The sequence below is a fragment of the Lissotriton vulgaris genome, chromosome 2_1 (genome assembly GCF_964263255.1).
Source record: "Lissotriton vulgaris chromosome 2_1, aLisVul1.2, whole genome shotgun sequence".
NCBI lineage: Eukaryota > Metazoa > Chordata > Amphibia > Caudata > Salamandridae > Lissotriton > Lissotriton vulgaris.
The window spans coordinates 709,734,923-709,751,595 of NC_141687.1; the positions used below are offsets into that span (position 1 = coordinate 709,734,923).

Consider the following 16,673-nt stretch of genomic DNA (forward strand, 5'->3'; position numbering starts at 1 on the left):
CACTGGCTCAGTCCCCTCTAGTGGTGGAAGGTAAAGAGCAGGGGGAGCAAGAAAGGGGGGTTGTGGTATGTTAAATAGTTCACCTGTGGCATGTAAAAATATTAGTAAAAGTAATTAAACAAAATCATTGGAACTAAGTGTCCTGCATGGTTTTAAAAGCACCTGCTGCTGCGTTTGTAGCCTCCAGCAATTTTCAGGCAACAATAAAAATGTCAACATAACTCTGTAGAGAGATCAGAGGTTTGTCTAGTGGAAGTTTTGATTCATGGTTAGGTAGCGCAGAGGGTTAACTTGCCTGCTGCAAAGAACATGTAATATTCAAATCACAGAGTGCAAATAATGTAAATAGGGCAGTGGTTGCTGCTTTTGTCTGAGAGATCCTTTGTTACTTGCAATTTATAAATTATAATCCCAACATAGAACAGTGAGCTATTAACTGTCATCAAAGACCTGCATGCAAACTGCAAGGTATATATTAGAGCGTTATGATTTCTTTCCCCCAAACTTTTATGATCCTAAAGTTGGGAAAGGGTATATTTGGATAGAAATCAATTCTGATTACTAAAGACCAAGTACCCCTACGGGTAATGTGACTCCTACTCCTTGTAGTCCTCTGTTTTACGTAACATTTCCTATACCCAGATTTACACACCTATAATTTATTGTGTGTGATGTTAAGTGCTCGGACATCCTACACTAGTATGAGCGGTAGCGGCGCTAATTAAATACATCTGAGAGAGAGTGGTTATGGAGACTCGAGGGACACTCTTAAAGGGTGGTAGTGAGGGAATCCGTGGCGGAGGTGGTCATTGGGAGGCGACAACTAACATTGTCACACTGGGCAGCGCTAAAGCCGGCCTTGGACCTATGAGCACAAAGGGTCCTGTTGTCTCACTTAATTCATCAGCATTAGCGAGGGTGTCACACTTCTGTCCACCCAGGACGCTACTCTGGCAGAGGCTGGCTCTGATCGTCGGCCCTACCACAAGATCAGCTGCGTGTTGTGCCCAGCGGGGTTTACGTGGGAGCAGCGTGATCAGCTGGACGGGCTGCAGTCAGTCTGAGCGGCTGCTGGTCTCGCGCCTGTGTTTGTAAACGCGCCCCGCCCTCACCGAAATCGAGGTCGCGGCTTTGCTGCGCATGCGCGGTGTTCCTCCTGTGTCAAACATGGCTGAGCTTGTGCCTCCGGGCGGACAATACTGATGTTACCCCGGCGCCGCTAGTGACCCGCTGGACCATGGCCCGGCTGGCGGATTACTTCGTAGTAGTGGGCTTCGACCCTGACAAGACAGGTAAGAAAAACCTCGATGATACCCACAGGGAGCATAGGTCCCATCCATGGCAGGTCGGGCTAGTGCAGCCGCAACCGCTGGTCAGAGGGTGTCTTTGAGGGGGTCTCGCCGGCTGATACCCTAGGTGTAGCCATGGGCACCTTCTAGCGCTCACGTAGCTCCGGAGGCCACTCTGCACCAGGGCCTGTCTTGCCGCTACTGTGATTGTGCACAAGTTTCCCAGTAACGGGGCATGTCACATCCTGAGTGACGTAGCGGGACCCCGAGCCCGGGAAAATAGCTTCTGTCAGCCTCAGCAGGAAGTGCCAGGACTGCGCTGGAGACTGTGCGTAGTCCATGTACAGGGGATGCCGTAATCAGCCCCTAACTTGAATTCTCTGAACCCTGTTGCAAAGCACTGACTGGCCCCCGATCCACTCGACACGCCCCCTAACAATGCACAGCGCTCCTCTAGTGGCTTGCCCCTTCTCATTATGTGTGCTCCCTTTGGTAATGTAGGCCATCTCTTTGGAATTCGCTACCCTTTAATACCCCGTGGCACTCCATTAGCTAATCCATGGCATGACGCCCCCACGAGTTGACACACGCTGCCTTTTGGAATGCCACTCCTCTTAAAAGCCCCTTTAAACACGCCACTCGTTACAGGATTATATTCTCTGCTTCCTGGTATTACGCCTGCTGGGGCACACTTCTTTCTTTTATTCAATTTGATGCTACGTGGCATGATGACACTTGACAGCATTTGCTGTCTAATGGTATGATCTCTCTCTCTCTCTCTCTCTCAGCAATCATTTGTTGTTTCACAGGGACATTTTGACTCTCTCGGTTGACTATTGCTGCTTGCCTTTCTTATTCAGTGCTTGACACTCCCGTCACTAAAATTGCATGTGTTTGAAGTATCATCTTGTGGTAGACCGTTTGCTGTCTCGTGTCTTGGCAAAATACTTCATGCCCTTAGAATTCTCTTCAGCTCTGGATTGATATTTGGTGCTTCACCGAATGTTACGTAACCATGTCACATTCACAGATTTACTTCTAAAGCACCGTGTCTTGAGAGACCCATAGCATTCCTATGGTCATGGAACACACTGACTTTGTCTTTATTCCCCCCCCCTTGCACTTGGAAATCAGAGATCTGCCAGTAGTTCTAAACGCAACCAAACACATTTAATGTCTGAATGATAAAATGTAATATCCCCTCTGTAATACACTTGCCACCGAAGAATTTAAAGAGAGCATATTTCATTAAAAAAAATGGTGCAACGAGTTATACAAATATGTTTAGTTGTTATACAGTGGCTTGTCAATCAGATCAATCTTACTTTCAGCTATAAAATATTCTAATAATCCAAAGCATTACTTTTCAGTTTTGTGTTTATACATCATTAATAAATGCATGATAAGGTTTGCTAATGGTATAATTTGACAAAGTGTGAGAACATTGTTAACTCATTGTCAGTCTTCTCTTGAGACGGTCCTTTGTTCATTCTCACAGTCACCCTTCACCAGAAAAAACCTAAACACCTGCACTATAAGCTTCAAGAATATTCGACTACAACTCCATTATAGCAAGCAGAAATAAGATGCTCAATCGTAACTTTTGTCCAGCCTGGAAAGATATTACCTGACTGTTGTGTTACGTTTAAGATGAATGCAACACACAGAACAGTCAGTGCAATTCACCTGCACATGTGATGTGGAGAGTCTTTAACCACTGGTCTCATCCTAATTTTCGGTTACTGTCCAAACGTTTATTCTCACCCAGGATTTGCATGGGTGTTACTCTATGGTGGTTAACTGTTTTTAGTATAGTGCCAGAGCCTACTGTTCCTCCAGGAGCATCCAGGAACGTGATACTATATGCCTTTCAAGGTGCATTACCTCGAAAATAAATACAAGTGCAGGACATAACTGAAAGTTTACATTGCAAGGGAATGGATTGTCCGTATTGAAATGGGAGTAGCGAAGGCAACAAAGATGGTCCTGGACCAACTTTTAGAGGGCATTTGCTGGTGCTTTGACTGGAAGAAGGAAAGAAGTATTTAAAAAAAAGAAATCATGGAAAATGTTCAAATATAAATTGTTCTAACTCAAGAATTTATACACCGAACTAGGTCGAGGCAGGTAATATACTAGCAAAAAGCAAATCAGGCCTACATTGATTCAAGCATGGCAGTCATTTAAATGCTTGACCCAATTGAGAAAGTTGTGTTAGAGCCAGTGGTGCGATCTGATTGTTCATGTCAAAAGAATGGCAGATTTCTTTGTTGTGACCTAAGATTGTGTACTTTGTTAAAACCTAAGGATGTGTGTTTTTTTTGTTATTTGCTTCTTATATGGACCATAGTAAAAATGATTAAGTAATCATGACATGTAGGTCAACGGCCATCTTCCACCAAATGTTAAAGAAAATGTGTTTCTGTTAAATAAATGGTAGTATATATGTACAGCATTAAGTTTATGCTCAGGATCCAACATGGTGATCTTGTTCCTAGTCCTGGTACCTATTAGTGTTCACAATACCTGAAGGTGTGTACTGTTACTGCTATATAGTGCATTCTCTATGGCCTTATCAGTTGTCCAACAAATTATTTCTAACCTATTAAAAATGAAGCACGTTTACCTTTTCACTGGACACTATGTTTAATTATGACGTGGACATTCTAAAAGAATTCATTTGTAAACATGAGTCTGATTGAATTAAAAGTATTAGAACGGTATTGGTTATCATTCAATGGTCCCGTCTAATGTTAAGGACAGAGAAGCATGGATATTTAAAAAAGAAGTCTTCTATTTAGTTTAGTTATGTCACAGAGAAAACGAGACCGGAATTACATTTTTATAAGGCGTTGCAGGATACATTAATTCCAAAGTATAAAGTTATATTTAGTTGGAGAAAATAACTTTTTGCCACTGTACGCCAGAACCGCCAACACAAATATATTTTGCTACAAAAATATTGTAGCCAGAATATCGACTACCAAAATATCTTGAAGGTAAGTATGTAGAGCTTATTGTAGATTTACTATTTTTAACTCCACATCTGTGTGCCTTTTGTACTCCACATCTGTGTACCTTGTGTTTTGTAGATATTCTGGCTACAATATTTTTGTAGAACAATTATGTCAGACTCGATGTTCTGGTAGTATATATATTTGTACACGCTGTTGAAAGGTGTGTGAAATTGTAGAGTATGACATAAGAGAAAGTATTTACTTAAATATTTGGGTAAACTATGTACTGCCTCTGCTCTTGTTTGATATAAACCAGAAAGAACAGCATGATGATTGACAATATAGGTATAAAAACGGGGTGGAAAGGAGCCTATTGTGGCATATGTGTCAAAAGTTTGAGTTTTGACATATCCTAATGAAAGTGCTCTGTCATATATAGAAAGCATGGTCTGTGTGTGGATAGCTACTGTTTCAGAATATACATTTGCGGCACCCAGTGTAAACTACACAGGGGCCATAAAAGCCTCCTGTGAAAATCAAACCCATGCACAAAACACTGCAGTCAATGAAGTAATACTTAGTTATGGTGATTCAAGGGGTGTGGTCTAAGTAAATGAGGGTTTGACTTAAAACATGTCGACTACAACCCTGTGCTTTACACAGCTTGTTGACTGAACAGCATTTAGTGCCTCTTAGTCAGTTTTCTGGTGTCGGGTCATGCATATCGTACAACAACAAACATATGCCTAAAAGAAGCGAGTCCTATTTGCCTTATGAGCGCTAATTAGCAATTTGTGCAGGTTAACAATGATTGTGTTGTAAATAATTAGAATTTGTAATTACAAATGGTAATATGTGTCTAGAACTATGTGCTCACTGTTGAGAGGCTAAGGATTGGATGAACTTTTAACATGAACATTGTTATGGCCCACATATTCACTTCCTTCTGCCTTTGCTCCAGAGCTTTCATTCTGCCCCATTATGAACATCCTCCCACAACCAGAACTCACACGGACACCTACATGCGTCTCAGCTCACATGTACTTTAAAAGCATTGCTCAGCCTTTAGAGCCAAGATATCTTCTTTGACAGTGCTTAGTAAAGTCATTTCCAATTACAATACAACGTTCCTCTAAAGCTAAGAGAATTTACAAATGTTAAAAAAATCATAGTCTGTACTTGCATAAGGTATGAAACGCAGATACAGTAGCATATTGTTAAAACAGTTGGCAAAGTCAATAGGTCCTAAATGCTATACATTTTGGGTTTGCCGATGCTTGTTTAAATAGACTCTAATTATGAAGGATCAGTTTTTGTACTTGCTCCACTGAGCAAGGATCAAGTTCTGTATCAGAACGTGTTGGTTGTTTATCATGTTTGTTTGGAGAACGTTTTTTTATTTCTTTCCTGCTCTTGTTACACTGTGGATGGTGTTCAGCTTCTGTGCCCCTATTTTATTGCATCCTCGCTTTTCCTCTTTGTGTGAAAGCACTCCAAACGAGCTCTGACAGTAGTTTCAGTGAACAGGGCAATAAATCGTGTGGAACTTTGGCCCTTCATCATTTTAGCGCTCCATCTACGGTTTCGCTGGTCACCATGTCACCTCCTGCAGCCCGTTGCTCCCTATATCTCCGCAAACTTGTCCTTATTCACTCTGATGCCATACAGAGCCTTTCACAGCATGCTGACCGAACATATATGTCGTAACTAAAATCACGGAGAATTAGTCTTCTTTTTATTTTCATTTCGCACATGTATGTCATCACACTTGCGTCCTATACAAACATGGGGTAACTGCCTATTAACTGAGTAGAATTTCAAAATACCGGATGTAGACCAAAGTGGGTAAGTACTATCCTATGTAGTTAACCCAGCTTTTATTTTAACCACGTTTATTTTTGAATCCAGTTTTATGTTCATGCATTATGCTTGTGAACTCAAACTTATCAATCATTTTCACCAAGCAGCAACAGCAGAAAAAGGCAACAGGAAATCACAGTCTGGTGTAAATGGGTGATGAGTTTCAACTCTTCCGTTTCCCACATGCACTAAGCAGAGCAGAGGACAACTGCGTTGATGAGGTGCTTTAAAATGAGAAAGCTGTACCTCCATTCCCTGGGTTAGAATACTCCAGCCCAAATGTAGGCCTGGGTGTAGTTCACAGAGTTCTCCTCCACAGAACTCAGCCAAGTGCTGCAAAAACTCAGCCACCATTGCTCATTGGAGTTCCGCCAGTGACAGTGCCTGTTAAATTGTACTGCTCGCAATGATTTTTAGCGCCCGAATTTGTCCCGCTCTGTAAAATCAGTGCGAACTGCGCTACACGACCTGCCAGAGGGTGCTGCTGCTTTCTGCCTCTCGAGTAGACATTCTATTCGAGCAGCAGCTTCCCTAACCAAAGCAGCGGATTTCTCAACGCGAGCAGTCGTGACCTGCAACGACCGTCCCTATTGAGAAAGCTCGCTGGGAGGAGGTGCAGCACGCAATTTTTTCTTGCGAGCTCTCCCCAACTTAATGTTGGCATGCCACTTTAGAGAGAAAAGTCCGCTCCGCGTCACTTTGAGGAGTTTTGAAGAGCTCCGCACGGAGCAGGTAAAACCCGCCGGTGGAGCGGAAGTCTTCGCCCACCCCTAACCAACGACTAGCTAGCATTTGGACCATCTCGCCTCACTCTGAGGGAAGGCTTTCCCATTCACTAGGTGATATTTAATGCAGCCACATTCGTGCCAGACGGCCTAAAAAAATGCAATGTAAAAATAGTAAAGAAAACAAAAAGAAGCATTCAATCGCTGAGAGATGCCAGTAATCTTGAAAACAGAAAAAAACAAGATTTGTCTGAGTTACATAATCTTTACGGAGTCACCACTCTAAAGACATGTCTTATATTGCTATATTCTTCAGTATTGAATCTTTCATAGATTCACATGCTTGTATCTTCCCCTTCGTCATGGTGGGAGTCTCACGGTAACAGAATGACCAAAGCAGTACAATAGAGATGAAAAAACTGCATAGAAAACCCCATAGGGAATGAAATATTTGGTAACCAGACCTCCTTTTTGTTTGGTCCAAAACTCAGCCAATCAGCAGCAAGCCCTGACATCACACTCCCCAGCAGAACTCTCCTAACTCAGATTTCCAACCGCCTTCGTGTGAGAAAGGAGTCTCCCTGAGCTCTGCTCAGTTTGTTCCTGTGTGAACTTTTGACCTTTCCAACTGCTGAATTCTCTTCTGGATTAAGGTATTGTGATCCATCTTATCTCTTATAATGGCTGAAGGCTCTAAAAAGAGGCTATTCAGGCCTTGCAGATCCTGTGGCAAAGCTAGGCTCTTTTCAGAAGATCCTCACAAGGACTGCTTATACTGCCTTCACCCCAAACATGTAGCTAGCAAAGGACTGCAAACACTGCAGAACTTTTTCTGCAAAGACATTAAGGGATCGTGAGGCACGTCTTCTGTTGTGGCTTCAGAAGAAGAAGGTCACCTCAGATTCTGATTCAGAGGAGGAATCCACTAGCCAGACGAGGAATCCATTAGCCAGACTTCCAAAAAGAGGAAATCTTCCACTTCAGAAGAATCTGTGGATCCTAAAAAGCTGAAAACCAAGGGAAAAGAGGCTTCTTCTCTTCCCCAAACTCCTCTGAAGAAATCCTCCGGCCATAGGGGAGTGTCTTCTGCCCCATCATCCAGCACTGTGGTGACTCCATCTGTGGCTTCTGTCAAAACGTCGACGAGAACATTATCGATGACGACCGTCTCGACGACGGCAGCGTCGACAAGTCTGTATTGTCGACGATGACGACTCCTTCAACAGGAAAGGCTACATCTCCATCGATGAGACAAATGTCGACCTCGCCGACGACGGCGACACTGTCGACGGCACCGTTGTCGGCTATTTCGTCGACGATCATTCACATCCCAACGACGAGAGCCTCGTCGACGGAAGCTCCGTCGACGAAGTCTTTCAAATCTCCTAAGTCAAGGACCTTGATCTCTATCAGATCTTTTCACTCGTCGACGGGCCGGTGGGCGATAAGGAAATCTTCTGAGTTCACATCATGGACGAAGATATCTCTGCTACCTCCATCAAACTTACTGGAAATGCAGGAATCGGATGATGAAGAATCTTCATGGGTAGCGTATAGTCCCTCCCAGCTGCAAATCAAGAGTCAGGACACGGATGAAGACGAAGTATACTCCTATAAAGATACTACTCAGACCAAGTCTATGAGGTACGAATCATTTCGGGAACCTTGTATCTACGAGGAAGAAGAAGAACAACAACAAACTGAAGGAAGGGAAGAATCTATATCAATGCCTGCATCGCTAGTAACAAACTTGCGTCTTATGATTAATGATTACTACCGTCGCTTCCCTGAGGCTAATGCCCCTAATCCAACGGCTCCAGTGGTTCAGTCTCAAGCACCAGTAAAACAGTCTTTACCTGCAATGCAAAGAGTGCGTTCTCTGCCGATAGTCACAATAAGAGATGACTTGGCTGAGAGCGATGGAGATGATCAACCGGAGGAAGGTGAACTTCTTCAAGATGCTCCGGCTGGAGTAGAATGGGATGAGTACGTTTTACCAACAACCCCTTCTCCATCTCCTTCACCAGCGAATTCGCTTCCTCAAGACATTGGAGGATTTCATGATATTATCAAAAAGGCTGCTAAAAGATTCGAACTACAAATGACGGTTCAAGAAACAGAATGTTTCTTATATGACTTTAAGGAGGACTCAAGAAGGTCAATCAGATCAATCCCAATCATACATCACATATGGGATGAGGGTCTTCAAATTTTGAAGACACCAGCTTCAGTGGCAGCGTCGGTCCCAAGGATTGAGAAAAAATATTGAGCGCCAGAAACTTCTCCTGCGTGTTTGATAGGACACCCACGACCGGAATCGTTAGTGATGCAGGCAGCGCAGAGAAACTCTAAAAATCCTGTCTCCACATCTATGGCTCCGCCGGATAAGGAAGGAAGAAGAATGGACGAAGCGGGAAAGAGGTTTGCAGTAATGGCAGCCTCTACCATCAAGGCGGCTAATGCTGTGGCTCTTCTCAGTCGTTACAACAGACAGATGTGGTCAGATATAGCACCACTATTGGCTCACCTACCAGATGATAAAAAAGAAGAAGCAGCGGCTATTCTACAAGATGGAGCAAAAGCGGCCTCGAAATCCATCGATGCCGCCATGGATATATCTTCGATGGCTTTTCGCCAGATGGCTGGAGCAGTGGCGCTTAGACGGCAAGGTTGGCTGAAAGCTACCTCTTTTAGGCCCGAAGACAGGCCAAGATAGTTGACATGCCCTTTGATGGGAAAAATCTTTTCTGGAAACACATAGACTACGCGCTCTAAGGCATTAAGGCAGACACGGACACGGACACGGCCCGGGCGCTGGGGTCCCTTCAGCAGGGAAAATTTCAATCCTTTCGGAGAAGAGGAGCTAGAGGGCATTTTGATCAAAGATCATCGTATCAGTCGAACAGATACCAGCCTTACAACCAACAAAATTATCGGCAATATCCATCTAATCAACACCTCTTTTCAACAGCAGTCTAGAGGTAAAACCACAGCTAGAGGCAAGGCACAGCAATCTAATAGGCGACAATGAATTAATCAGGGCGCCCCCCAACTGGTTTATAGCTGACAACGACCATTATCTGTCTGTCTTCTCGAAGCATTGGATGTCAATAACATCAGACAAATGGGTATTGGATGTAATACACAAAGGCCATACCCTAGAGTTCGTTCAGATACCACCAAATCACCCCCCAGTTTTCAAACAACAACAGCACCTCTCAGCTCTCAGAGCGGAAGTTCTGTCGCTTATACAAAAGGGGGCTATTGAGGAAGTTCCTTTTCAACAGAGAGGAAAGGGATTTTACTCACATTTCTTTCTGATAAAGAAAAAACAGACTTCAAAATGGAGACAGGTATTGGACCTAAGGGATCTGAACCAGTGCATCAAGAACATCCCCTTCCGTATGCTGTCACTGCAGGAGATCCTCTTGCTCCTACGACAAGATTACATGGCATCACTGGATTTTATGGATGCCTATTTCCGTATTCCAATTCATCTGAAACACAGAAGGTATCTGCGTTTTGTAGTGGAGGGACGCCACTTTCAGTTCAAGGTGTTACCCTTCGGCCTAAAATCGGCACCATGGGTCTTTACAAAATGCATGGCTCCAGTCCCAGCTCACCTATGATTGCAGGGGCATCACATTTTCCCCTATCTGGATGACTGGCTCATAAAGGGTCCATCTTACAGGAAAGTCCAGATCTCATTAAAATGCTGCATGGATCTCTTTCAACGCCTGGGTCTGCAACTCAATCTAGAACAATCCTCAATAGTGCCCTCTCAATCGCTTCAATTTCTAGAGGCGTTACTTTGCACAAAGGAAGCAAAAGCATATCCGTCGGTGGAGCGGATTCGGTAAATCTTAAATCTGGCCTCAACCCTGCAGTCAAAAAAGTACACTTCAGTGAGCATATACAAATCCTTGTTGGGAATGATGTCTTCCTGTATCCCTCTGGTTCCAAACTGCCGCCTACAGATGAGGCCTTTACAGGAACTTCTAGACGATCAGTACGTTCAGTCTCGGGGGTCATTTGAGGATCGGATCACCATATCTCCTCAAATGAGGAAGGCTCTGTCATTGTGGAAGCTACTAGGGAACCTAGTACAAGGCTTGGCTTTCGAACCCCAACGTCACAGTTACGTAATGACGTCAAGGGCTTTGCTGCAAGGTTTAGGGGCCCATCTTCAGGAACTAGAAATCCAGGGTCACTGGTCCGAGCAATAAGCACGATTACACATCAACATGTTGAAACTGAAAGCAGTATTCCTGGGCCTAAAGGCTTTTCTTCCCAGGATATACGGCTCTACGGTGCTGATAAAAACAGACAGTACAACGACAATGTTCTACCTCCTGAAACATGGAGAGACAAGATCGAAACCACTCTCGTCCCAAGCTCAAAAAATCTGGAGATGGCTCATATGTCACATCTCTATTCAGGTTCAACACATCCAGGGAATACACAACACAAGGGCAGATGTCCTGAGCAGAACAGCCAGTGTGTCCCACGAGTGGGAAATAGATCATGCGCAGCTACAAAGAGTCTTTCAGCGGTGGGGCACGCCAACATTAGATTTGTTCGCAACCCAGGACAACTCAAAGTGCGACCAGTTCGCAAGAAGATATCCACAGATGGGATCTTTGGGGAAATGCGCTGCATTTGAGATGGACGGGAATGTTCGCCTACGCGTTTCCTCCTTTCCCCCTGATTGCAAGAGTACTTCGTAAAATGAGGTCAGAGCCATGCCATGCCATGTGATTTTTAATAGCTATTCAGTGCGAAAATGTCCTTTAAGGCAGACATCTACGATTTCTACAAGACTGAATTAGAAATGTGCACGTATGACACAGACTAACACCTTAAACTTGAAAAGGACCCTTTTAACCTTCTCAGATTGTGCCACTCCCTGTCTGATGTTGACCTATGGATGCAAAGTTATTGACTTCACTTGACTCAGTCTGAGCCTAACTAAGATTAAGGACGCTGCATTAAATGTGTTAACGCTTAAACAACACCTCTTAGACAGGTAAGGTCATCTCTTTAATAATCTCTCATAAGGTCCCAAAGGTGAGACCTGTTGGCAATGCCAATGCTTGTTTTAATAGTGATAGTATTTACGGCCAAGCTTCAAAGATAATGTGTAATCATCAGTTTCATGATGGGCAAAGGCCTACATCTACTTTTTTAGGTCGAGCAGACCTTACTCTCAATGCGTGAGCATTGAGAGTGTCTGCTTCAGACCTTTTGTCGCCCGTTATTGGGAATGAGGACACCAATCTGTTATGAGCGTTTTTCCTCGCAGTTTTCACCGCGGGAGCGCGCGTCTGACCTGCGCATGCGCAGAGTACCCACGCATGCGCAGAGTAACTCACAGCCCTTGCTCACACAGACGCAGGCAGGCAGCCCCCACCCCTCTGCATGCACGAACGCACACACAGGCGAGCGCAGGCACACACATACAGGCACACAGACACTCGCTCTCACACACACCCCCCCCCCCTCCCAAACAGTCACACACACGCACGCACACACACATACAAAGCCCGCCCCCCCCGCACTCGCGCACATGCTTCCCCCCCCCCCACGCACTCGCGCGCGCACATGCTTCCCCCCGCTCAGCAACCCACTCACCGGCTTCCTTCGTGCGGCGGCTCTCCTCAGCTGCAGGGCCCGGCAGCAGGACTCTTCTTCCCTCCTTCGGCACCGGGGCGCAGGGTAGGATCCTGCCTGCTCCGGTGCTCCAAACACGGCTCAATCCAATCGCGGCTCTTCCGTGGGAGGCGGGGTAGGCTCCCGCCCTCCTACTTCCTGTTTCCTGTTGTCGCGCCGGCCTGCCTCACGGCGCGTCTCGTCTCCTCTTCACAATCGGGGCGCCCTCAGGTCCGAGGAGCCCCGCAACAGGCGCCACACTCCTCCTTCTCCCCGGCCCCCTCCTGGGGACCCAGGCTGATTCGGACAGGCAGGGCGCTCCATGCGCCGGCAGCTCGGGAGGCGGGACTTCCGGTCGGCCGCGACCGGATTGGCCGGCCGGCCAATAGCTTCCGGGTCGCCGCGGGACTTGCTCTAGAGTTGCCAGGAGCACACTGTTCATTTGGCAAAAGCCGAGATTTTACAACACAAGGAGCCGAAATGAACTGTGCAGGATCACAATGTTTAGTCGAGCTCGGAAGCCGGGACCCGAATTTTGCCACTGGCTCTCATCTCCTCCTGACTTTATAACCCGGCTCCACAAAGGTGCTCGGAGTTATCGAAAGACGAGCCTGCTCCTGTGTTTGACCTCCGCGCTGCAGGGTAAGGACCAGCCCAGCCCCACGTCAGTCCTCAGCTTAGCCCCCACGTCAGTCCTCAGGTGTGCTCCCAAGCGAGTTCAGCTGAGCTCAAAAGTACAGTAACCATGTTTGCACTGATCTCTGCTCTCCATCCAACCGATGACGATTTCCTAAGATCAACAACACATCACATTTTTTTTGATGCAGAAAAGTAGCCACAAAGAGCCTGCACACAGTTAAGCAATCCCTCTCTGACACGGTCATCTGCTAAGCCTTACGTCTGGCTCACCCAGACACAAAGACCTGCACACGCGAGCACAGTGTGAGCTACCTCAGTGGGGGGCAGGGTGGTCTCATTGAAGCAACAGGGATTGACGCTAAGCACTACATGCCCCAGGCCCCTCCTTACACTGACCCGACACAATGCCACCTGCCCCCCCACGACTCCAGCCGCAAAGAAATCCCAAACGCGTGCCAACGTCTGCAGTGAAGTCATGCATACCTCAGCCATTAACTATACAAATGATTATAAAATAACAGCACACATAGCATTTACACCCCACGTTTAATCTGGTTCTAAGCGCTACAAATTGTGGTAAATATAGAAAGTTCGGACGAAAGATAACACACGTTTGCATGGAAACACACACATGGCAAAGTGTCAAAGCATCAAAGCACAGATGAGTTCACAGGTCTTTTGGTCCCACAACCAACCACTCCATGTCCTTGCAAGACCACATCTATGTCTGAATTACACGTGTATGGTCGCAAGAAGGGCTGGTACATGTTGGAGAACATGAGACTGGTCCGTAGCTTGTATTCTGGGGTGTTGGAGGATGTGAGGCAGCCAGGAGCAGATTGGGACCTGAAGGGAAGGTAGAGGGTCAGGGGCAGATTCTGCAGAGAAGCACAGTGTGGGTGCAGCTAAATAAGAACTTTGTGCATGAAAATCCCAACCCTGACCTGCATCAGGCTTGACGGACATCCTTACACTCAAAGTGCACGTGTGGACATTCTGCCAGTGTGGAGGACTCTCTGTAATGATGCATTCAGAACTAGGAGAGTGTTTGTGGGTGTTCCTGTCTCAGTCCAGCTACAGAGATCAACAACCGCAAACCCATACACTGAACATAATCTTCACAAAAGTTATTTACAAAAGTTTAAGGTATTGCCATTAAAAATTACAATAACTTTTATTTAAGTATTGATTATAAAAAATAAATAAAAGCTATTGTTATTTGTAATATCAATACATCTAAGTCACGTAAATACAAAACATGTTGCATTACAAATGCTATAGGTGTCACATTTGCAAAAGATATAACTATTGGCATTGTAAATGACAAAGCTATTAATTTTGCTATTTTCAAAGCCAACACATAAATAAAAAATGTGTCATTTACAATACCAATAGCTCAAACTTTCCTAATGCGAGACCTATTGCATTGCAAATGCTTGTCTGTAAGAGGAACCAAATATACAAATACAGTATCTTTCTCAAGCCTGGCATTGGCATTTCTTGATTGTTTTTATCCTTAATTTTGTAGGGAATCTTCCTTAATTAACTGCTTGTAAGGAAATCCTAAATTAATTAGAGCAGAATTTTAAAAAGACAATGCTATGTCCAGTGTTTTAAATGAGCCAGTACTGTCTGGTACTGAGTACCGGCACTTTTTTTTTTTGAAAGGGAGAATACCTGTACTTCTCAAGAAAAACGTAATACTTTTAATTGGAGAGTACCAGCACTTCTCAGAAACAAGCAGGTAATCTGTTACAGAGTATCTGCAGTTCTATGTTTCCATTAAAAACACTGACTATGTCCTTTGGTTTGCCGAACATGTCTTGTAGTTTTCGGATTGTACTCCCTGTCACTGATATTGGTGGGGAGCCAACCAAATCTGTAAATAGGTGTCCCTTCTCTTCTCATGAGTAATGTAAGAAGAAAATAAATGCAAAGGTACAGAACTCTTTCTCAGTCATTAAAAATGTGATGCCACCTTTTGCTGTGCATTAGCACAGTGTGGCCTGACTTTTTCCTCCACACCAATTTAGATAACCCTATCACGTTTAGGAGTGGGCCTCGGAGAAATGTTGTTTGTTTCTGTATACATGTACTGCCAGGAGCTCCTTCAGGACTAGTCAATGATATAAAAAGGAAGAGTAACTCTAAATGTAACCATGGGTGTTATAGCAGCAATAAAAATATGTAGTTTTCAATGTAATTCATTTAACCGTTGACTCGAGCTCTATCCTCTTTAGTACAGTTCAGCCAAGTGACTTTTTTGGGGTGGTGTAATGTACTTGGAATATATAAGCCACACATTTGTCTCTCCATTATGTGCTGGTAAAACAGATCCTCTTCTGTGTTCACAAGGTCCCGCACTAGTCCCTCTATTGAAGTTGGTGCTTTTCTTCACCTGGCCCGGTGCATAAATCCAGCTTCTCGAAGTTGCTTACAGGTGCTCCAATCAAGATACAAGCAGTTCTGAGGAAGGTTATTACGCTTTCAAAATTCCACCCTCTGGAATTCTCTTCCCATCTCCCTTCATCAGGAGACAGACTGCAGAAAATTCCTCCAACACCTAAAGAGTCAAGTTATATGTTTGAATTGTATTCAGATTAATCTGCCCAATGATTTTGTCTCTGAATTTCCCTTACCCCATCTCTCTCTCTTTCTCATTTACCTTTTAGAAACCGCTCTTCATCTGCACTGGTACTGTACAAGACCATCACATAATAGATGGGCACTGGGTTTTTGTCTGGGCTTTGCAAGTTGACTTTAACGTTTTGAACAGTATTCTGTTGTACTAGAATTCAGGTTTAGGCCTCTAGAGCAGGTTTCATAAGTTCATCCCTTTTACAGTTCTTGGTCTTTCTTACCATCTCTTAGTACCATTTTGCTGCTTTAATTATTCTTTTGGGAGTTTGATCTGTATGAAATTATCGTGAACTGTGTGCCATATGTATAGACCGTGCTCTTGGTCATCTGTCATATTGTGATGGAGGACAGAAACAATGTTTTTTCTCTGTCTATTTGCATCTAGAATTTGCTCCCTGCTCTCCCACCACTTGTTAATCTGCATTTGAATCGCCAATTAAAAGTTTAGCTCAAACCATGTAAAAAAGTACTGGTTTCACAGCGCGATGTGTAAGAGAAGACCCTCTGCTTTAAATCCTTTCAGGTCAGCCATTTCAAACACTACTATATAGGTGAGACTATTAAAAATGTCTGGGTGTGATGTTAGCCGTACCCTAATTGAGAGTATAATCTGGATATCCTCATTATGTCTTAAGAGCAGACTTTGAGATAGCCATAGCCCATACAGTGTAGCAATATAGTTTATTTGCTTTTTAAAAGATAATGCTCTATGAAATGCATCAACCAAACCATACCATTCACCCCTACCATTTGTCGAATAACATTGGTCAATCTAACTTTTCTTTGGGATCCAGCAGAACTAATTATATCAATCGAAAGGTATGCCAAGGATCTCCACCTACATATTATACCAGTGAAGTATTGTAAGAGGTGTCTGAATACTTTTCTGGTTAATGATGCCTTCTAAGGCTATT

The 16,673-nt window shown here is 44.4% G+C and overlaps 1 protein-coding gene across 5 annotated transcripts in view; it reads left to right on the plus strand.

Annotated features, from left to right (window-relative positions):
- The first annotated feature begins 1,152 nt into the window (after positions 1–1,152).
- The window catches only part of SBF2 (SET binding factor 2), a 2,158,806-nt gene continuing 2,143,285 nt past the window's right edge, over positions 1,153–16,673 (plus strand). For all 5 annotated transcript variants that reach the window (XM_086955965.1, XM_086955960.1, XM_086955962.1 and 2 more), the window contains exon 1: positions 1,153–1,292. In XM_086955965.1, the coding sequence (XP_086812091.1) occupies positions 1,238–1,292 (55 nt within the window). In that variant the 5' untranslated portion in view covers positions 1,153–1,237. The remainder of the gene's footprint in view (positions 1,293–16,673) is intronic.